The 23285-nt window shown below is 46.0% G+C and overlaps 1 protein-coding gene across 1 annotated transcript in view; it reads left to right on the forward strand.

The window, feature by feature from the left end:
* Window positions 1-10120, forward strand: part of LOC141054855 (uncharacterized) — a 58171-nt gene extending 48051 nt beyond the window's left edge. The window contains exons 3-5 of the mRNA XM_073551728.1: window positions 5733-5828; window positions 6259-6348; window positions 7150-10120. Of these exons, the coding sequence (XP_073407829.1) occupies window positions 5733-5828; window positions 6259-6348; window positions 7150-8252 (1289 nt within the window). The 3' untranslated portion in view covers window positions 8253-10120. The remainder of the gene's footprint in view (window positions 1-5732; window positions 5829-6258; window positions 6349-7149) is intronic.
* Window positions 10121-23285: the final 13165 nt, after the last annotated feature.

Consider the following 23285-nt stretch of genomic DNA (forward strand, 5'->3'; position numbering starts at 1 on the left):
CCAGGAAAGGGGCCGGGTGAGTGCCTTTGTAAGGCAGCACAATATATTAACAATTGCCCTATATACAGTGGGGAAAAAAAGTATTTAGTCAGTCAGCAATAGTGCAAGTTCCACCACTTAAAAAGATGAGAGGCGTCTGTAATTTACATCATAAGTAGACCTCAACTATGGGAGACAAACTGAGAAAAAAAAATCCAGAAAATCACATTGTCTGTTTTTTTTTCATTTTATTTGCATATTATGGTGGAAAATAAGTATTTGGTCAGAAACAAGCAATCAAGATTTCTGGCTCTCACAGACCTGTAACTTCTTCTTTAAGAGTCTCCTCTTTCCTCCACTCATTACCTGTAGTAATGGCACCTGTTTAAACTTGTTATCAGTATAAAAAGACACCTGTGCACACCCTCAAACAGTCTGACTCCAAACTCCACTATGGTGAAGACCAAAGAGCTGTCAAAGGACACCAGAAACAAAATTGTAGCCCTGCACAAGGCAGGGAAGACTGAATCTGCAATAGCCAACCATCTTGGAGTGAAGAAATCAACTGTGGGAGCAATAATTAGAAAATGGAAGACATACAAGACCACTGATAATCTCCCTCGATCTGGTGCTCCACGCAAAATCCCACCCCGTGGGGTCAGAATGATCACAAGAACGGTGAGCAAAAATCCCAGAACCACGCGGGGGGACCTAGTGAATGAACTGCAGAGAGCTGGGACCAATGTAACAAGGCCTACCATAAGTAACACACTACGCCACCATGGACTCAGATCCTGCAGTGCCAGACGTGTCCCACTGCTTAAGCCTGTACATGTCCGGGCCCGTCTGAAGTTTGCTAGAGAGCATTTGGATGATCCAGAGGAGTTTTGGGAGAATGTCCTATGGTCTGATGAAACCAAACTGGAACTGTTTGGTAGAAACACAAATTGTCGTGTTTGGAGGAAAAAGAATACTGAGTTGCATCCATCAAACACCATACCTACTGTAAAGCATGGTGGTGGAAACATCATGCTTTGGGGCTGTTTCTCTGCAAAGGGGCCAGGACGACTGATCCGGGTACATGAAAGAATGAATGGGGCCATGTATCGTGAGATTTTGAGTGCAAACCTCCTTCCATCAGCAAGGGCATTGAAGATGAAACGTGGCTGGGTCTTTCAACATGACAATGATCCAAAGCACACCGCCAGGGCAACGAAGGAGTGGCTTCGTAAGAAGCATTTCAAGGTCCTGGAGTGGCCTAGCCAGTCTCCAGATCTCAACCCTATAGAAAACCTTTGGAGGGAGTTGAAAGTCCGTGTTGCCAAGCGAAAAGCCAAAAACATCACTGCTCTAGAGGAGATCTGCATGGAGGAATGGGCCAACATACCAACAACAGTGTGTGGCAACCTTGTGAAGACTTACAGAAAACGTTTGACCTCTGTCATTGCCAACAAAGGATATATCACAAAGTATTGAGATGAAATTTTGTTTCTGACCAAATACTTATTTTCCACCATAATATGCAAATAAAATGAAAAAAAAAACAGACAATGTGATTTTCTGGATTTTTTTTTCTCAGTTTGTCTCCCATAGTTGAGGTCTACCTATGATGTAAATTACAGACGCCTCTCATCTTTTTAAGTGGTGGAACTTGCACTATTGCTGACTGACTAAATACTTTTTTTCCCCACTGTGTGTCTTCTGTAGGGAAAGGCCACATCCAAACAAAAGAACAAGGAATGTGCATTATGTAAAAAGGCCCTAGCTAAAACGTATGAGAAGCGACTCTGTCGCTCATGCATTAAAAAGACAGTGGCCGAAGAGTCACCATCCCTGCTCCAAACCATTAAAGCTATGATATAACACCTGCCTCACCCCTGCCCCCACTGCCTCCCAAAGAGATAACTACTGATATAGAGTCTGAGGAAGAGCAAGGGGAGATAGGGGCCTCGGACCTGGACTCCTCGGACGAGGGTCGTCCATATTTCCTATCTGAGGACATTGGGAAGTTACTAAAGCTTGTTTGGGAAAGCATTGGACGAAATTTTAGAAAAGGCGTCAGATAAGAAAAAACGGTTTCCACCCCCTTCCCTAGGCGTCAGTGGACTGAAGCTCGCTTGTCCTTTCGTGGAGCAGGGAACAGAGGGAGCCGAGGGCGACCAGACAATAGAACCACGCGGGGCAGACCCTGGAGGGGAAAAGAGAAAGGATTCCTCTTTAGTAAAACCACCCGAGACCCGATACTAAGCAATGACGCCAGGGCGGTCTGGGGAAGGCTTCGGTTCTTTGTCCATCAGTGGGTAGCATTGCCCACCTCAAAGTGGGTAACCGACCTGTTAGCCGGGGGCCTACGACTAAGTTTTCTAAGCCTTCCACCCCAAAGACTAAAAGTGACCCGGGTAGCCAAAAAGAATCAGGCTACGCTAGAAAAGGAGATCCAGCTCCTCACTCAAAAAGAGGTACTTATAAAAGTCCCGTCTCATCAAGGGTATTACAGCACTCTGTTCCTCACGCCAAAACCAGATGGGTCACTAAGAACAATATTCAATCTCAAAGCCCTGAACCAATATATCAGAACAGAGAATTTCAAAATGGAGACCTTGGGGTCAGCAGTGAAACTACTCGACCCAGGTTGCTACATGACAGTAATAGATCTTACCGACGCCTATTACCATGTCCCAATATGGGGGGAACACCAACAATATCTGAGACTGGTAGTAGAGATTGCTCAAATTCCCACTCATCTATAGTACCAGTGCCTACCCTTCGGGGTATCAGTAGCCCCTCGTATATTTACAAAAATCATCGGGGAAGTAGCGTCCTTTATAAGAAGGGAGAATATCCTGTTAGTACCCTATCTAGACGATTTCCTGGTCATAGCAAACGACAAGCAAAATTGCGAAGATGCAGTTACAAGGGTCCTGGAAATATTAACCAGGTTAGGCTGGATGATCAATCTGAGAAAATCCAAATTAACTCCAGTGCAGTCACAAGAATTCCTTGGAATTCAATTGGACTCATTAAAACAGCAGTGCATTCTTCCAGAAAGGAAAGTTGGGGCTATCCAACAAAAAATACAACGGATACAATCCGGTCGAGCCATATCAGTAAGAGAGGCAATGTCGCTCCTGGGCACGTTAACAGCAACAATCCCAGCGGTCCGGTGGGCACAAGCCCATACGAGAGAGCTACAGTGGCAAATCATATCCGAGCAGGAGAAGGGTCCTTCCAATTTAAACCGGGAGATCATTCTCTCCTCTCAAGTGCAGGAGTCGCTAAAATGGTGGCTGAGTACCGAAAATTTAACCAGATCAGTGCCCTGGATTACTTAAAACTCGGTATTGACCACGGACGCAAGTCCGAGTGGTTGGGGGGCACACATAGAGAAACGAACCCTACAGGGCCAGTGGGAACCCGGAATGAAGAATGCATCCTCAAATCTAAACTGGCGGCTGTAAGGCGAGCCCTTCCCCTGGTAAAGCGAGAAGTACAAGGGAGACATGTCACCATATTATCCGACAACAACACGGTCATAGCGTATATAAACAGACAAGGGGGTAGAAGCTCGGCAACCCTTATGGCAGAGGCCAGGGAATTATTTGCATGGGCGGAAAACAATCTTCTGTCCTTATCGGGTACACATTTAAAGGGGGCAGACAATTATCTGGCCGATTATTTAAGCCATCATGTACTTCACCAGGGAGAATGGTCCCTAAGTCAAAAAATATTTGGGGAAATCTGCGCTGCCTGGGGCACACCAGAAATAGACCTGTTTGCCACCAGGGAAAATAGGAAAGTGGACAGGTTCTACTCCCTAAATCCAAGAGAGCTGCCATAGGGGGTGGACTCGCTACTACACTGGTGGAAATTTCGTCTGGCCTATGCGTTCCCCCCGTTTCCATTGATTCCAGTAGTCTTGAAAAAGATCCGACAAGAGAAAGCTCGAATAATCTTGATTGCGCCCTTCTGGCCGAAAAGGGCATGGTTCACATGGCTCAGACGCATGTCTGTCTCGGACCCATGGATCCTCCCAGATACCCCGAATCTGCTATACCAGGGCCCAGTAGAACACCCCAGGGTTCACAGGCTGCACCTCACTGCGTGGAACTTGAGAGGGGACTCCTTCTAGCAAAAGGGTTCTCAGTCCCGTTAGTAACCACCCTGCTCGCTAGCAGAAAGGAGGTAACTTCACGCAAATACCAAAAAATTTGGGAAAATTCTTGGAGTTCACGGGCCGACAATTGACTGGGACAGCCCAGGAAATACCAATAAAAGAAATCCTAGAGTTCCTCCAGAAAGGACTGGAAAAAGGACTGTCCACAAGCACCTTGAAAGTGGAGGTATCGGCCCTGGGTGCATTGTGTGATCAAAAACTGGCTGATCACCCATGGGTCTATAGATTCATTCGGGCTTCCTTTACATCCAGGCCCACAAAATTAACATCTAAGGTAGCTCCCTGGGATCTAAATTTAGTATTAAGGGCACTGACAGCGTCTCCATTTGAGCCTATTGCTTCCATCTTGATAAAGGCGCTGACGCTAAAAACAGTGCTCCTGGTGGCCCTAACCTCAGCTTGTGTCTGAGAGCTGCAGGCAATATCTGTAAGTTCACCATATACCACCTTTTTGGATGATAGCGTGATCATAAAAACTGATCCAGCCTTCCTACCGAAGGTAAATTCCACATGGAGCAGGAGATAATTTTGCCCTCGTTTTGTCCAAACCCCAAATCCCAGGGAGAGAAAACCTTCCATTGCTTAAATGTCAGACGTTGCGTGCTTCAATATATAGAAGCCTCAAAATCATGGCGACAGTCTTCAGTCCTTTTTGTCTCCTTTCAGGGGACAAACGGGTAAAAAAGCTTCAAAGTCAACGATTGCACGTTGGCTACGTATGGGTATTGCACTGGCTTACTCTTCTTCGGATCTGACTCCCCCACTGGGTGTAACGGCTCACTCTACGAGAGCCATAGCCACGTCCTGGGCTGAAAGGGCAAATACTTCGGTTGAGCAGATCTGTAAGGCAGCAGTATGGTCCTCACTATCCACTTTCTTCCGACACTATAGGCTAGACCTAGGGCCCTCTAATCTGGCCTTTGGGAGAAAAGTGTTGTTTGCTGTTTCCCACCCTAGGAGTCTATTCTATCCTCTCATGTCTACGGTGCTGTCATGGCGAAGGGAAAAAATGATAATTACTTACCGGTAATTTGATTTTCCAGAGCCATGACAGCACCGCATCGTTCCCGCCCTATCTTGGTGATGGTTGTGTGGTGCACTAGAAAATTTAAAGTTATATCTGGAAATGTGTATGTATATGTGTGTGTGATAGAGATATATATATCTCTATCTATCTCAAGAAAAAAGGGCAGCACTACCAAAATAATACAGCAGGTGCAAAACCTATTCAGCGGTGTCCAAACAGCCAAAATGACAAAAGGAAAAAAAATAGGCAGCACTCAAATTAAATGTGAAAAAAGTGGATATATATATATATATATATATATATATATATATATGGAAAAAGTAGGTAAATATTAGTGACACTGTTATATAACATGCATGTAAACTAATAAGGCGGTTACCTTTGCATACTCTGAAACTAACTGGGGAGAGAGGTGCCGCGCCCTTCTTATGTCTGTGCTACAGGTTTCCTGTTTCCTGGGGGCGGATACCTTCTCTCATGTCTGCGGTGCTGTCATGGCTCTGGAAAATCAAATTACCGGTAAGTAATTATCATTTTTCTTTTTCATCTCAGGTCTCCTAAGTAGCAGAGTTAATAGGCCCGACCTGGAATCTGGAAAGAAAAGCAAAGTGTGGAAACGAAGAGGGAGACCCCCAAAGTCACGTGATGGTGAGAGGGGTGACGCAGCTGTCATATGCTGGAGGAAAGGATAAAGGAGGTGGTGGCTGATGGCGAGATGAGTTGGAGACATCCATGGCTGGAAGATGGGATTGAGTGTCGGGGATGGATGACGTTTAGCGTGAGGGGCTGCAGCACTGATGGCTGGAGATAGGAGGGGCGGCCGCCGCCAGGAATCGCCCTCTCAAGAGGGGTCAGAAAAAAATGGACACCGTTGACATGAGTAAGTTGGGTGAATGAGGGTGATGATTGATGCTGACCCGCACATGGAGGGGTGATTGAGGCAGCAGTCACTGAATTTGGAGACAGTGCTGAGGTTCCTGAGTCTTTTCTTAGTGGATGGGGTACTTTAGTTGCGTTATGACTAGCACAGGGAATTTGGGTAGCTGGCCCAGTGATTATATATCCAATTTTCACTCAGGCAGGCCAAGGTTGAACATTGTTATAAAGGAAGAAGATGTGGACCCCCTACCCCCCACGGAGCGTGACGTGAAGGGCTACAGCTCCACTGGTGAGTTACCACTGCAGAATGTAGAGTAGCTCCCCCCACTCCCTATTTACTGATCTGGTAGTGTGGTGCTCCCCATTTACTGATCTGGTAGTGTGGTGCTCCCCATTTACTGACCTGGTAGAGTGGTGCTCCCGATTTACTGATCTGGTAGTGTGGTGCTCCCCCTTTACTGATCTGGTAGTGTGGTGCTCCCCATTTACTGATCTGGTAGAGTGGTGCTCCCCCTTTACTGATCTGGTAGTGTGCTGCTCCCCCTTTACTGATCTGGTAGTGTGCTGCTCCCCATTTACTGATCTGGTAGAGTGGTGATCCCCCTTTACTGATCTGGTAGTGTGGTGCTCCCACTTTACTCATCTGGTAGTGTGGTGCTCCCACTTTACTGATCTGGTAGTGTGCTGCTCCCCATTTACTGATCTGGTAGTGTGCTGCTCCCCCTTTACTGATCTGGTACTGTGGTGCTCCCACTTTACTGATCTGGTAGTGCGTTGTCCCCCCTCCTGCAGTAGTATATAATACTGTGTACTTGCTGCAGAGCTTTTGCTCATCCAAGTTTTCCATTTAGGCAGCTGACCTTCAGATACTCTGTATCCTCCTACCCCAGGTGTCCACTACTTGCTGTAGCCAATACCTTCTAGTCTGGTTTATTCTGCAAGTCCCAGTCTTTAGGAATCTGTCCTTGTAACCCAAGAAGCTTATCTGCAGCTGATGTCTTTAGGCTGTTGGCCCTCAGTTTCTCATCTCTGTTTGGTTTCTTCTACGCTTTTGTGAGCTAGTAACATATCTCCATCTTCTCTGTGCTAGGTAATGATTTTCAGGTGGCTCCCGGTCTCCCATTCGATACCCATGTCCCGAGGCTAGACCTGAATGGCCTGGTTCTTCAGCAGAACGATCGCACGTCTGTGGATCGGCCCTACCCCTGTTCAGATTGCCACCGTAGCTTCATTCGGAAGTCGCACTTGACCAGCCACCAGCGCACACATCGAGGAGATCGCCCATACCCCTGCGAGATATGTGGCAAGCGTTTCCACTACCGCCACCATCTAGTAGGACACAAACGCATCCACACCGGGGAGAAGCTGTTCTCCTGTGAATATTGTGGGATCGGGTTTAACCATAAAGGAAACTATCAGACTCATCAGCGGCTGCACACGGGAGAGAGGCCCTTCTCCTGTGACCTTTGTGGCAAAAGCTTTAACCGCAAGGCTGACCTGATCACGCACTGCCGGATCCACACAGGAGAAAGGCCTTTTGCATGTTCTGATTGTGATAAGAGCTTTAGTCGTAAACAGCACCTGGTGACCCACAGGCGCAGACACACGGGCGAAACCCCATTCTCTTGTGACCAGTGTCATCTGAGGTTTGCCCATCGGAAGGCTCTTCTGCGGCATCAGGAACTGGTTCACTCTGCAGAGAGACCACACAGCTGTCCGGACTGCGGGAAAGGGTTTGCTTGCCGTTCGCATCTCCTCATGCATCAGCGCGCCCATCAGAATGGTGGCTGTGGAAATGGAGAAAAGCCATTCTCCTGCGATCAGTGCCGAAGAAACTTCATAGCTCAGCCTCACCTGCAGGCACATAAGAAAAGTCACAGCGCTGTCCCGGGCGAGCGGCCGTTCAAATGTACAGACTGTGGGAAAGGCTTCAATAGTAGAAAATACCTGAGTCGGCACCAGAAGATTCACACTGGCAAGCGCCCATTTCGGTGCAATGTGTGTGGCGATAGCTTTACCCAGAAGCCCAACCTGGAGCGGCATAAGAACATCCACAGCGGGCAGAGGCCTTTTACATGCTCGGTGTGCGGTGGAAGCTTCTACAAGAAGCACAACCTTGTACGTCACCAGAGGATTCACACTGGGGAGAGGCTGCACTCCAGCTGTCGAGTGCTCCATCCTGTCGCCCCATGACCTATCACACTGGAAGAGAGCTGCCCATACAGCAGGGCATCTCCAAAAATTTCATCCAAAACGTCTGTAACCTCACTCGAGATTTGAAGATTAGATTATAACACGTAGCCACATGTAAGGCTCTGACTCTATGAGGAAGAACCGAAAACATAGAGGCGCAAGTTGTACAAGACTTGTAACCATTTATGAAGCCCAAATCGGGGAAGACAATTCACGAGTGTCCTGCGGGAGTAGGGATACAGACCAGTGTGGTGTAGTGGTGTGTCCTACATGAGAAGGGACACAATTGCCCTACTGTGACCTTTCTGAGGAGGACATAATTGACATAGTCTGAACTATACGGTGAGAGACTCGGACTAGTGGGGTGAGACCTGCACAAGAAGGGTCACTGACCAGATGTGGACCGGTGTGGTGGGGTGTGACCTAGGCAAGGGGGGACACCGATAGCATAAGAGTCAATGACTAGATGTGGACTGTTGTGGGGTGGGACCTACACAAGAGGGGACACAGATGGCACAAGACGGGTCACTGACCAGATATGGACCGGTGTGAGGGGTGTGACCTACGCAAGAGGGGACACCGATAGCATAGGAGAGTGAGTGACCAGATGTGGACCGGTGCGGTAGGGTGAGACCTGCACAAGAGGGTCACTGACCAGACGTAGACCAGTGTGGTAGGGTGTGACCTACACAAGGGGGTACACAAATGGCACAGGAGTGTCACTGACCAGATGTGGTGTCACCCACACGAGAAGTGGACCAGTGTTGGGTTACCTACAAGAGTAGAGATGTGGCTCTTACAGTGTGATCTACACTAGGGGGTGACACGAGGCACAGGAGGATCACTGACTATTGTGATGTGACTTACAAGTGGAGGGATGCAGACTGGGGGCTGTGGCCTACAAGGGTACACACATGGCTTGTGTGGTGTGATCTACACTATAGATGAACCAAATGGTGCTGCAAGGTCACTGGTTAGTGAAGCGGGACCTGCGATGAAAGAAACTCAAATGAGGCAGAAGCTTTACCGGCCCGTTACCTAGATGGGGAGAGACTCTATTTAAAACATGTGGCTCTGTCTCCTTTGGGCATGATCTAATGCGTTGACCACAGTAGACAGGGGCTTGTGATGGTGGCTGGAAGTGTTCATCTTCATGTAGGGGACTCATTGTTCTCAGACTGAACCTTTCTGTTACTCGCACTGTCCTGACGGAGGAAAGGATCACAGCTGGAGGTGAGGAAGCAGGTGATCCCTCACTACCCAGGCTGCTCCTGAAGTGCTGCTTGTGTATCCTGTGCACTATGGCAGCTGTATATATGATGTATATCCCTGGAACTATGTTGGCTGTATATATGATGTATATCCTCTGCACTAAGGAGCACTATGTATGATGTATATCCTGTGCACTATGATGGCTGTATATATAATGTATATCCTGTGCACTATGATGGCTGTATATATAATGTATATCCTGTGCGCTATGATGGCTGTATATATAATGTATATCCTGTGCGCTATGATGGCTGTATATATAATGTATATCCTGTGCGCTATGATGGCTGTATAGATAATGTATATTCTGTGCGCTATGATGGCTGTATATATAATGTATATCCTGTGCGCTATGATGGCTGTATATATAATGTATATTCTGTGCACTGTATATGATGTATGTCCTCTGCACTACAGTGGCTATATACACTGTGTACAATGTGATGGCTGTATATATAATGTATATTCTGTGCACTGTATATGATGTATGTCCTCTGCACTACAGTGGCTATATACACTGTGTACAATGTGATGGCTGTATATATGATGTATGTCCCTAGCACTATATACATGATACACTATGGCAGTTACATATATGGTTAGTGCGCATCTGGTTTGTGTGCGATGTGTTAGTCGCTCGCTGGGGAGGGTCTGTGTATTGGTTGGCTGCCCCGGCTCGGGGGGCTGTACATGGACCCTCTGGTGTCCATGCTGTGTGGGAGAGACCTCCAGACACTTCTCATACTCGTGCTGGTGACGGGTCAGCTGGACAACGTCTGGTAAAGCCCATTCCAACCTCAGAGTGATTGAAAAGCATTTCTAATCCTGCTGCAAAATCCAATCTGTGACTTAAAGGGAATCTGTCACCCTATTTTTTTTCCTATCAGCTGCCGGCACTGACATCAGGGGCTTCTCTCCAGCATTCTGTAATGCATTCTGTAATGCTGCAGATAAGCCCCCGATGTACCCTGAAAGAGAAGAAAAAATAGTTGGATTATACTCACCCAGGGGAGGTCCCAGGTCCGGTTTTGGTCCAATGGGTGTCACGGTCCGGCGCCTCCCTTCTAACGGTGACGTCTTCTTCTTTGCTGCCTGCCGTGGCTCCGGCGCAGGCGCACTATCCTATTGAGGGCAGAGCAGAGTCCTGCACTGCGCAGGTGCCGGGAGAGGTCTGGCGCCTGCGCACTGCAGTATTCTGCTCTGCCCTCAACAGGATAGTGCGCCTGCGCAGGAGCCACGACAGGCAGCAAAGAAGAAGACGTCACCGTTAGAAGAAGGGAGGCGCCGGATCGCCGCCCCGGTGAGTATAATATAAACCCCCCATTACACATAACGATGTCCCAGTGATCCCACCAACGATCCGACATGATGGGATCGCTGGGACATCGTTAGGCTGATCGGTGGTGAGCTGGCGCAGACAGCCCCAGCGATCAGGATCACCGACGCTGGACGCTGGTTTCTAATGTAAATGTCGGGTATCTAAGAGCCTGGATACCCGATGTTTACATTAGAAACCAGCATCCCTGATCTCTGGTCTCTCGCTGCCACACGCAGCGATGCGTGCTGGCTAGCGCGAGACCAGCGATCGAAAAACGGCCCAGGCCGATGCTGCACGATCAGCGATATCCGGCAGGGTGGCCGGTCGTTGATCCCCGTCACATACAGCGATCTCGCTAGCGAGATCACTGTGTGTGACGGGGCCTTAACTCTTTTTTTTCTTATCTTTTAGGGAACATCGGGGGCTTATCTACAGCATTACAGAATGCATTACAGAATGCTGTAGAGAAGCCCCTGATGTCTGTGCTGGCAGGCGAAAAATAGGGTGACAGATTCCCTTTAAAGAAATGATAATTTTTGGAGAAAATGGTCGAGTTCTTAATATCCCATCAAGAGACACTGGCTTCTAATCCTCAGCTGACGTGAAGCTGCTTCTCCAGCAGATCTTGAGTATAGGCTACACCGATATAAATGATAATATACAGAATCCAGGCCGCTGCTCATTGTTACCGGTCACCCAAGTCTATGGGCACTTTACGATTCTCAGGTGATGATTATTATGCCTAGAAAAGGGAGCAGCTCTATGCACTTAGGTCCAGAAATCTTTAGCTAGGTAACATATGCGTCTTTTGACAGGGCTGTAGAATTAGTCCGGGCCCGGCGCCCTGCTAGCAAAATCAGACATCGACTCAGCATTCCGCCTTTTACGAGTACATCTTGGATGTTACCACCTATTAGTATGCAAGGTGGACCAGTACTATTATTTTGATATGTATCTGCCGATGGGATGCTCCATTTCGTGTCACTATTTCGAGTTACTCCGTACGTTCCTAGATTGGGTAGTCCGTTATGAGACAGGCAGCAATTATCTGATTCACTACCGCAACGATTTTTTGTTCGTCGGTCCCAAAAATTCTAAACTCTGCTCCTTCCTACTAGCCAAATTTAAATTTATAGCACGTCATTTCGGTGTCCCGTTATCACCTGAAAAAACAGTCGAACCATGTAATGTACTGCCTTTCTTGGGCATCGAAATAGACACCAATGCGATGGTCTTAAAGTCACCCTCCAGCAGATGCAGGCCTTGCTGGGCCTACTGACATTCGCCTGCCGCGTAATGCCGGTCGGTGGAGCATTCTCTCGCAGATTATCTTTACCAACAAAGGGCTTTTCCCAGCCTGGCCATGGAATTAAGCTCACTCGCTCTTTAAAAGCAGACTTGGTTGTGTGGAAAACTTTCCTGCAATCACACGTGTCATGGCTAACGAAACGTCAAGCAAAGACGTAGGGCTCGCAATAGGATGGAGGAAAAAACACGGTTTTGCATCAATCTACAATGACCAATGGTGAAAAAGCAACTGGCCAGAGTTATGGACCACAACAAGCTGGGGGCACCATCCAGCCTGTTGGAAATTTTCTCAATAGTTGCATCTGTTGAGATATGGGCCAAGCAGTTGAGAAACTCGAACATTCGCTTTCAAACAAAAAATATGACAACCGCTAAGAGCTTGAACCATATGTCATCTGCATCTTTGCCCATACTTGATCTTTTATGCCGGTTAGCACTGCTATGCTTGGAAAACAATATCTGGGGCCGAGCCACAGTAGTGGCGGAGATAGATGATAATCTCATTGACCCACTTTTATCTTCCGATTGGCAGGCCTTCAGAATCCAGCTTCCCAAGGCGTAACCTTCGGGCATTCAGTGTCCGCCATCCCTATGGGACACAGTGGCCAATCACTGATGCCCTTAATCTGCGCCTCAATTTCACCGGCTACCTGGCAGGTCTATGGTAAGGCTTGGGAAGAATGGTGCTCATTAATTCAGGGTAGGCCAGCAGACAAATGCGAACGAGCAAGAAGTAAAGTGACGACGGAATTTTTGGTTCAGCTAATGGAAGGCGCGTCGGGTACGGCGGCGCAATGGAAATTATCGGGATTAGCGTTCTTTCAACTATTGGGGTGGGCCGATGTAACAAAACTCTTTCATCAAGCAAGCCATCAAAGGGTGGAAAGGGCTTCAACCAAGCCAAGAATGTTGCCGCCCCATTTTACTGAGTTTATTGCATGACATTATTTTAAGAGCCCCATCAGTCTGCAAATCGCAGTACGAGGTGGTCCTCATATCAGCAGCCTTTGCCATCGCCTTTTTCGGTGCACTGCACATTAGCGAATTGTTACCTTGATGAAATAGCGCATCAGAAGGCGGTTTAATTAACGAGGACATAGTCCTATGCAGCGACACTCTGCACAAAGCAGATTTTTTCTCTCATACAGATGGGTCCCCTCTTAGCAAATATTAATTTCAGGCAATTTTCACGTTATGCTTAGAAAAATCCGGCGCTAATCCAAAGAAATAAGGGACGCATTCTTTCCAAATCGGGGCAGCCACAGAAGCAGCTAGGGCAGGGAGTATCGGAGGCCGAGGTGCAGAGAATGGGCCGATGGAATTCGGCATGCTTTGCTAGATACATAAGACCTGATTTGTTGAAATAACACATTTTATCTCTTACAGAAGTGGAAGTTTGGGTTTTGGGACATTCATATGTCTATTGGGCAGCAAAGAGGGCCGAGCTACGGCCTGGTGGAAAGAGTCTGGGCTTCCCGGGTCTAGAAGTCAACTGGAGAGGAATAAGAGGCCTCCAATAGCAACATGTGTTCCAAGAGATGGTTGTCATCTCCAGGAGGGTGAAGCGCCCGGTGATAATGGTGTTAACACGTTGGGGGCAATGATCTTGGCAAGTGTAAAATCGCTGATCTTTACAAATGGATGACAACAGACATCGAATGTTTTACCTGTTTATTCACGAATATGGTATTGGTGTGGTCACAAATGATGCCACGAGCCGTCTGGCGGGGTGCAAGAGATGAAAAAGCCATAGAGCGAGTAAGAAAAAAGTTCAATGCGCGGATGGCCAAATTTGTGAGGGGAAAAATGTGGTATTGTGGTTCGTCATCACCAGCTGGAAGGAAGCAACACGGGATTATTAAGATCGGACGACGTTCACCTTACGGACATTGGCCTCCATATATTTTTGTCCGGTTTGCAAGATGGAGTTGAACAGGCCCTGATGTTGATGGGTGGGGGTTAGAGTCCTGTGTAGGTCATACACAGGATCCTCCGTGGCGGAAGAAGTAGAGGAGGGCAAAGGTTCGTGACCGCTCATTGGCCAAATCTGTCAATCGCGGACAGGATCTCAGCCATGAGCCTCCTGTTGCGAAATGTAATTGCCCTTCTTTGCTTAGATAATTAATAAACTGTGACCGACCTGTTCAACCCATCTAGGTCTGACTGTGTATTCTTTACGGGATTGGTGGGAAGGGGGGGTGAAGGCACTGCTTAGGACAAGACACAGGTCTCCACAGTCATGATATCCCCTGTCATCCCCTGAGGAAGTAGTTCTTACTTCGAAACACGTTGGGAATAAATGATTAATCTTTCACCATAATTGGAATCCTGTATTTTGTCAAGCAGTGCATGGAAGTCCATAAATTTGCTTTATGGTAGATTTGGATATTGATAAGCCTACCTCCTGGAGAGTGTTGTTCACTTGGTTGGCTGTTGTGAAGGGGTTTCTCTTCACCATGGAGATTATTCTGCGATCATCCACCACTATTGTCTTCCATGGGCGCCCAGGTCTTTTTGCATTGATGAGTTCACCAGTGCTTTCCTTCTTTCTCAGGATGTACCAAACTGTAGATTTTGCCACTCCTAATGTTGTAGCAATTTCTCGGATGGGTTTTTTCTGTTTTTGCAGCTTAAGGATGGCTTGTTTCACCTGCATGGAGAGCTCCTTTGACCACATGTTTCCTTCACAGCAAAACCTTCCAAATGCAAGCACCACACCTCAGATCAACTCCAGGCCTTTTATCTGCTTAATTGAGAATGACATAACGAAGGGATTACCCACACCTGTCCATGAAATAGCCTTGGAGTCCATTGTCCAATTACTTTTGGTCCCTTTAAAAACAGGGTGGCACATGTTAAGGAGCTGAAACTCCTAAACCCTTCATCCAATGTTAATGTGGAGACCCTCCAATGAAAGCTGAAAGTCTGAACTTCAACTGTATCTGAATTGTTTTGTTAAAATTCATTGTGGTAATGTCTAGAACCAAAATTAGAAAAATGCGGTCTCTGTCCAAATATATATGGACCTAACTATCTTTTATCCTCCCACTGTCTGTATTTGCATATCTGACCATTGTATAAGTCTACCCATCGTATATATAGTTTGTCTAGTGTGTGTTTAAGGCGATTTAAAAATATAATTTAACCTTGGGTCGCTCATTTATCTCGCTCCATGAATCCACACGTCCGTTTCTCGGTTTAAGCTGCCGTGGCTGGTTTCTGACCCGATATAATCTCATTAACAGACTGGGCTTGTATCTAATGAGGAACTGGTCTCACTCCAGTTGTCCAATGAGGAACATCCTCTCACTCCTTGGGCCTGTGTAGATGGGAGGTTGTCTGTGTAAAACTGTACCAAGCTGACCTTGCGTGAGGGTTCGGAGCGTCACGCTGGTGATAGTGGGGAGACCGCATTACATGATCGGTCTGACATAATGACATCAGGCAGGTGGTAAGATGCGGGTTCGTCACATGTGGTGACATTGGTAGGTTTCTGAGTGATCTCTCCGGTGTCATCCTTCACAAATGGTGGTAGCAGTGGGATTCTGCGTGATCTCTCGTGTATCATCCTTCAAAGTGGTGGCAGCGCAATGGGGTCAAGATAATTGTGAGTGTGGGGCACATACTCCCAGACCCTAAAGACTACCAGCAGCAGCTTTTTCCCTCTGAGGTCTTAACAGCTCAGGATTAAGGCCCCGTCACACAGCGATCTCGCTAGTGAGATCGCTGATTTTGTGACGCCACAGTGAGATCGCTGTGTGTGATGGGATCAGTGACCCGGCCCCCTGCCGGTTATCGCTGATCGTGCTCGATCGGCCTGGGCCGTTTTTCAATCGCTGGTCTCCCACTGGCCAGCATGCATCGCTGCATGTGGCAGCGAGAGATCAGCGATGCCGGACGCTGGTTTCTAATGTAAACAGCGGGTATCCAGGAGTCGCGCGGCTCTTAGATACCCAATATTTACCTTGGAAACCAACGTGTACGCCGGTTTCTAAGGTAAACAGCGGGTATCCAGGAGCCGCGCGGCTCCTGGATACCCAATGTTTACATTAGAAACCAGCGTCGCTGGTCCTGATTGCTGGAAGGGCTGTCTTGTGACAGCTCACCAGCAATCAGCCTAATGTCCCAACGATCCCATCATGTCGGATCGTTGGTGGTATCGCTGGGACATCGTTATGTGTGACGGGGCCTTTAGATAGTCCTAGTACAAATTCTGTAAGGTGTGGGTGCATCAAGTCTGTGTCAGTGACCAAACAATGCAAGGTTGGCCAGGGGCCGAGCCAGAGATGCACAATGCTACAGACGGTGGGGAGGAAGTGAAAGACTATGTTGCTCAATCATAGCGAGTCCAGCCCAGGCTCCCCTAGGAGCCAGTTACTGGCGGTCAGTCCTGCAGTGGATCACTCACCACCTGGCCGTTCCTCTAGTCAGACAGGGTCGGGTACACTCCTGCAAGCTGCCCTGACCAGACTCGAGGAAGGAGACAAGGCCTCCAACGAGACCCTCCTAGCAGCAGAATGTCGCGAGGCAGCGGGAGTGCAAGCACTAGTAACACGTGCTTCAGCTGCAGACCCCAGCCAGTCACAAGTCTGGGATCCAGGTCCCAAAGCTACAGGCGGAGGACTTCCCCCTGCTGGACAAAGGAGGGGACTTGGTATTGATAGCATTTGAAAAAAACTTGCCATCAAGTGTCCATCTGCCTGAGGACCAATGAGTCCAGTTCTTAACCCCTTGCCAAGGTAGGGTTCTGGAAATCTTTGGGTACCTGCCCAGCGAGACCACCCTGAGCTATGAGGACAAAAAGCAGGCTCTGGTCAAGCAGAGATGTACCGGAAGAAGCGCCAGAGCATGCAGCAGGGTCCTGCAGACAGGTGGGCCGATCAACCTCTATCATTCATTTGCAGCATATATTATGGTACTTAACTCTTTCAAGCAACTTCACTGAATCCTGCATGTGTTCAACCTCTATCATTCATCTTTGCAGCATATATAATGGTATATACTTATTTCAACTCACCCTGCTTGTCCCCTTATGCTATTGAGGTCAAGTAACTTTTCAAAGTGGTTCATGATCCATGTAGGCCTGGACACTTGTTTATCTGCTAAATACATTTATTGTGTCCTGCTGTCCTAACTTAGTTTGATTGATTGCTAACGAGTAAGGAGAGAGGAAAAAAAAAAGGAAGATCTTAGAAGTGGCCTTCTATAAATTCAGAGCTAGCCTGGGGAAAGCATTTATGCAGGGGTGGCATTTATGTACATGTAATCAAAGTACATGTATCTAAGTACGCTGGCAGTTATAACATGGCAGTTAGACAGGGCAGGAGACAGGTAAGACATAAATAAATCTCTTCCCTGTACATTTGGGCAACCCCAAATATTTACCATATGCATTTGTATAATTTATATCCTGGCTGCTGCATTTATACACATTCACCGCCCTGGCATTAACTCTCTACACTCCATCCATATTGGCCCCTCACTTCTTTCCTCTCCTATGTATAGCACTCACGCTCTTTTCGCTTTGCTAAATTGCACAGATCCATTCAGTCCCACCATTCAACATCAGAGACGCTCCCACAAATCACTTAACCATCTGCTCACTCTTTCTATCCTTCTCCTAGTCGCAGGAGACATTGCTCCCAACCCTGGTCCCTCATGTTATAGAGGTAGCAAATTGGTATATCATAAACAATAAAACATAACCTTTAATGATTCTTTAAAAACCTACATCAAATCTAAACAAACATGTGCTAAAGTGCAATTGTGCAGTGCTCTATTAAAAACAAACCGTTTTGTACTTTATGAGGTACCATATAGCCCTTAACATAATCGTATTTCTTGTCCAGGTATTTTAAAAACTGGACTCTCCGACCATATGGGCCTTATATATGCGTGATTCTGTGCCAACCGGCCTTTATGTCATCAGAATTATTACTTAAAAGACATGTATCCAGCCCGTATACAAATAGCACAACAAATGTACAGCATCCGTCAAATGCATAGGCATAAAATCACCTCATCAGCAAATTGTATCCATTTATAATACCACTATGGAAACTGAGACCGCTGTACTTATCTTTAAACGCTTCTATAACGAACGGATGATCAGGTAAGGTCCATCTGAAAACCTCAAGATCGTGACCCGATCTCCAGAATAGTCACCCAACGCGTTTCATCAATGTCTGACTCATCAGGGGTATTATGACATCTTCTTCTGGCGCATAGCACGCCCGTTGTGAAATAGCTGCCTTTTATAATTCGCGGCATACCGCGGCTTATTGCCGTTTCCGGTTGCCCCGTTCAGTACTTCCGGTTTGCGCATGACGCCGGCATCTGCTCAGGCAACTTGCCCCACTTCCTGGGTTTTCCTAAACAGGCGCCGCGCGTCATGTTGAGACAAGAACCGACCATACCTTGCCCCACTTCCTGGGCGTAACCGGGCCTGTCGGTCTGCATATCAAAATATTGCGTGATTGGTCTAAGCAGTCACCTGACCATCACGTATCATTAGGAGCCACTCACTTTATTTTGTTGCAACAATCTAATAGTGCGGCTTCATTTACTCAATCATAAATGTTAAATGCGTCCCCTTATCATTATTTATACGGGATCCGAATTATTATTTTATGATTGCATAGGCGTTATGAATCAGTACAGAACGCCAACACCCATATTATGGACATTGTCAGGGATTATCTTGTGAATAACCACAAATTCTTTACACCCCATCATAGGAAAAGAAACAGAAAAAAAGAAGAAGAGTCAGGATACCAACTACAAATTATGTATAATGTGGAAATTATTCAATTATTTTCGTTGCATGCATACAAAGGGGATACCACCAACCTCCATGTATCTGTAGGAATTATAGAAAGGGTGCCCACTAGATCTGGCCCTATATGTCCCTAACTAGCTGTTCCCTACCTCACGCGGAGGTTGGCACCCTAAATTCCTGCGCAAATGGCGCCCCCACTCGTCGTCGGCTCTCCCTGAACTAGAAAGCCCTATCAAAACTCCCTACAAGAAGGAAGAAAAGGAAAGTGTCTCATTCAGTCCTTTGGGATATACAGATTGTAATGAGAAAATCCAATATGTTTCTCTTTGGAGTATGCGTTTATCCCAATCACCTCCTCTTGGATTTTGGGGGACCTTTTCTATGCCCATGAAACTGACCGCCTTCACGTCACCCTTATGTCTTTGGTTGACATGGGTGGCTACCGGTGTATCTCGTTTAAGAATTATATCTCTATGGTGTTCACCTACCCTCACCCTCAACTCCCTCTTGGTCTTGCCAATGTATTCAAGGCCACAGCTACAGGTGATTTTATATACCACTCCTATTGATCTGCAGTTAATGAATTGACCAATACGGTAGATCTTTCCTGTGACATTGCTCTGAAATTCTTTACTCTGTTGAATAGAGTTACAATATTTACAGCTACCACATCTGTAACAGCCTTTCGGCTGTGTACCTAGCCATGTTGGGCTGTATGAGGTTTTCTGGGTATAATGGCTGCGGACCAACCTATCCCTCAAGGAGCGGCCTCTCCTAAATGTAATTTGTGGATTGTCCGAGATCAAGCCTCCAAGATCTTTGTCCATACATAGTATTGGCCAATGTCGGTTCAAAATGGCTCTTAGCTCATTTGCCCCATTGGAAAAGGTGGTGATGAACCTTATGATATTGTCTTCATTGGTTTGCTGTTTAGGTATAAGTAGTTCTTTTCTTTCCTTCTCTACCGTAGATTTATAAGCCCCTTTAAGAATGTCATCTGGGTATCCTCGTTCATGAAAACGGGATCTAAGGTCATCTGCTTGTCTCTTAAAGTCTCTCTGATCAGTACAATTCCTTTTCATGCGTAGGTACTGGCCTTTAGGAATACCTTTTTTCAAGGGGACTGGGTGACTGGATTCCCATCTTAAAAGGGAGTTCGTAGAGGTAGGTTTCCTGTATGTTTCAGTTATTATACGGCCATTTTCTCCCCTCTTAATGACTATGTCCAGAAAGGGTAGTCTATTCGCACTAGCCTCACACGTGAAGCTAAGACCAATATCATTTATATTAAGATCTTTCACAAAGGTTCTAAAACTGTTCTCATTACCTCTCCAAATAACAAATACGTCGTCGATGTAGCGGAGCCATAGCACTATTTTGTCCTCCGCCACATCAACCTGCTCACCAAAAACGACATTTTCCTCCCACCAGCCCAGGAGCAAATTTGCGTACGATGGCGCACAGGGATTGCCCATCGCAGTGCCCCTGAGCTGATGGAAGAACCTGCCATCAAAAAGAAAAAAATTTTTCGTGAGACAGAATTCCAAGGCTTGCATAACAAACAAGTTATGTCTCGTACATTGGACGCCCCTTGTCTTTAGGAAATAGTCCGCAGCCATTAGACCTTTATCATGGGGAATGGATGAGTACAAGGCTTCTACATCTATTGAACCCAATATCATATCGGTGTCCAATTCGATGTGGTCGAGTTTCAATAAAAGGTCAGTGGTATCCCTTGTATAGGAACTAAGTGATGTAACAAATGGTCTTAAAATTTTGTCTACATATATACCCAGATTTTGGGTTAGACTTCCTATACCCGATATAATCGGTCGGCCTTTCAAGGGCGAAAGGCCTTTATGAATTTTAGGCAGAGCATAGAATGTTGCCACCGTCGGGTGTTGTGGAATCAAAAAATCTTTCTCATTTTTATCAATGAGTTTTGCCTGAAGGGCCCCATTCACCAACTTCTTAAGATCATTCAAAAAAGTGTTTGTGGGGTTATGTTCCATTCTTTCATACCCCATAGATCTATCTAATAATGAGTAGCACATAGTTTTATATTGTGCTACATCCATCAATACTATATTCCCCCCTTTATCTGCGGGTTTCACTATTATAGTATTGTCTCTCTCCAGCTCCAGAAGCCCATCCATCTCAGACTTGGTAAGGTTATGGAATCGTCTTTTTTTCCCATTATCCAATTCCTTGATATCTCTAGATACCAAGTTGGCAAATATATCAAGGGCCCCTATATCAATACTTATAGGTGGCATTTGTTTACTCTTATTTTTTAATTGTGTGAATGGTCCCTCACCCAAATCATTGGGATTCATATCCCCCAAATTGAACAAAAATCTCACATCATTAAGTAGGTCTCCCTCTATACCCAATTCAGTGCAGCTTTTTTTATCCATATTTATATAATGTTTTTTCCACTTAAGTTTACGGATGAAGAGCTGTAAATCCTTAATCGTTTCAAAACATTCAAGATCCGATGTTGGGACAAAAGACATCCCCTTACTAAGAACCGCCATCTGTTCTTTACTGAGGGATTTCGAGGAAAGGTTAATTATATGATTGTCTATACGGGGTTCCTGCCGTTGAACCTGTTTCTTAATGGGTAGCTTGTGTCTAAAAAATGATCCCTCTGTGGGGAACCTCGACCTGATCCTCTCCCCGCACGTAGACCCCCCCTTCCCCTTACTCTCCCTCTTCCGGGTTTGTATCTCGTTTCTGAATCAGAAAACTCAGCCTCTGAAGATGATATATCTGTCTCCTGCGGTCTATTAGTTTTTCCGTAATATACTGAATATGCTTTATTATCCCTGAATTCTTGTAAATCCCGAATGAAATATTTATGTTTCCTTTCTTTAAGATGATATTGAAATTTTTCTATAATGTTTTGTAGACTAGATTCTTTCACCGTAAACTCGGCCTCTGCAGAAAATTTCTTCGTGACCTCTATCTGATCTCTCAGACGTTCGTTATTATTATTTAACATACACTTCTCCTCCTCAAGAAGTATTTTCATAAGTTTCAATGAACTATCAGTTGCTTCTTTAATTTGGCCAAAAGTGTTGTATTCTTATATCTATAACCAAAGTTAATTGATATTCTAAGATGGCGGGGAACTATTCCTGCTTTTATATAACTTTCCAAGCTCTGTACCTCCCACCATGAAGTAACTTGTTCTTTATAAACCTTGGTCAACTCTTTAAAAGCAGCACTGAAAGAGGGTATATACTTTTTTTGTGTAAAGGTACCATCTGAAAATACGTCTTTCGCTTCATTAATCCACTGATTGGTGTCTATTCCTGTAACAAGGAATCCTGCCATGTCCAACCAATACAAATTATATAGCGGGGGTGTCTCAAACCAATGTCAGATATTTAGAGGTAGCAAATTGGTATATCATAAACAATAAAACATAACCTTTAATGATTCTTTAAAAACCTACATCAAATCTAAACAAACATGTGCTAAAGTGCAATTGTGCAGTGCTCTATTAAAAACAAACCGTTTTGTACTTTATGAGGTACCATATAGCCCTTAACATAATCGTATTTCTTGTCCAGGTATTTTAAAAACTGGACTCTCCGACCATATGGGCCTTATATATGCGTGATTCTGTGCCAACCGGCCTTTATGTCATCAGAATTATTACTTAAAAGACATGTATCCAGCCCGTATACAAATAGCACAACAAATGTACAGCATCCGTCAAATGCATAGGCATAAAATCACCTCATCAGCAAATTGTATCCATTTATAATACCACTATGGAAACTGAGACCGCTGTACTTATCTTTAAACGCTTCTATAACGAACGGATGATCAGGTAAGGTCCATCTGAAAACCTCAAGATCGTGACCCGATCTCCAGAATAGTCACCCAACGCGTTTCATCAATGTCTGACTCATCAGGGGTATTATGACATCTTCTTCTGGCGCATAGCACGCCCGTTGTGAAATAGCTGCCTTTTATAATTCGCGGCATACCGCGGCTTATTGCCGTTTCCGGTTGCCCCGTTCAGTACTTCCGGTTTGCGCATGACGCCGGCATCTGCTCAGGCAACTTGCCCCACTTCCTGGGTTTTCCTAAACAGGCGCCGCGCGTCATGTTGAGACAAGAACCGACCATACCTTGCCCCACTTCCTGGGCGTAACCGGGCCTGTCGGTCTGCATATCAAAATATTGCGTGATTGGTCTAAGCAGTCACCTGACCATCACGTATCATTAGGAGCCACTCACTTTATTTTGTTGCAACAATCTAATAGTGCGGCTTCATTTACTCAATCATAAATGTTAAATGCGTCCCCTTATCATTATTTATACGGGATCCGAATTATTATTT

The sequence above is a fragment of the Dendrobates tinctorius genome, unplaced genomic scaffold, assembly GCF_039654945.1.
Source record: "Dendrobates tinctorius isolate UK_male_01 unplaced genomic scaffold, ASM3965494v1 ptg000179l, whole genome shotgun sequence".
NCBI lineage: Eukaryota > Metazoa > Chordata > Amphibia > Anura > Dendrobatidae > Dendrobates > Dendrobates tinctorius.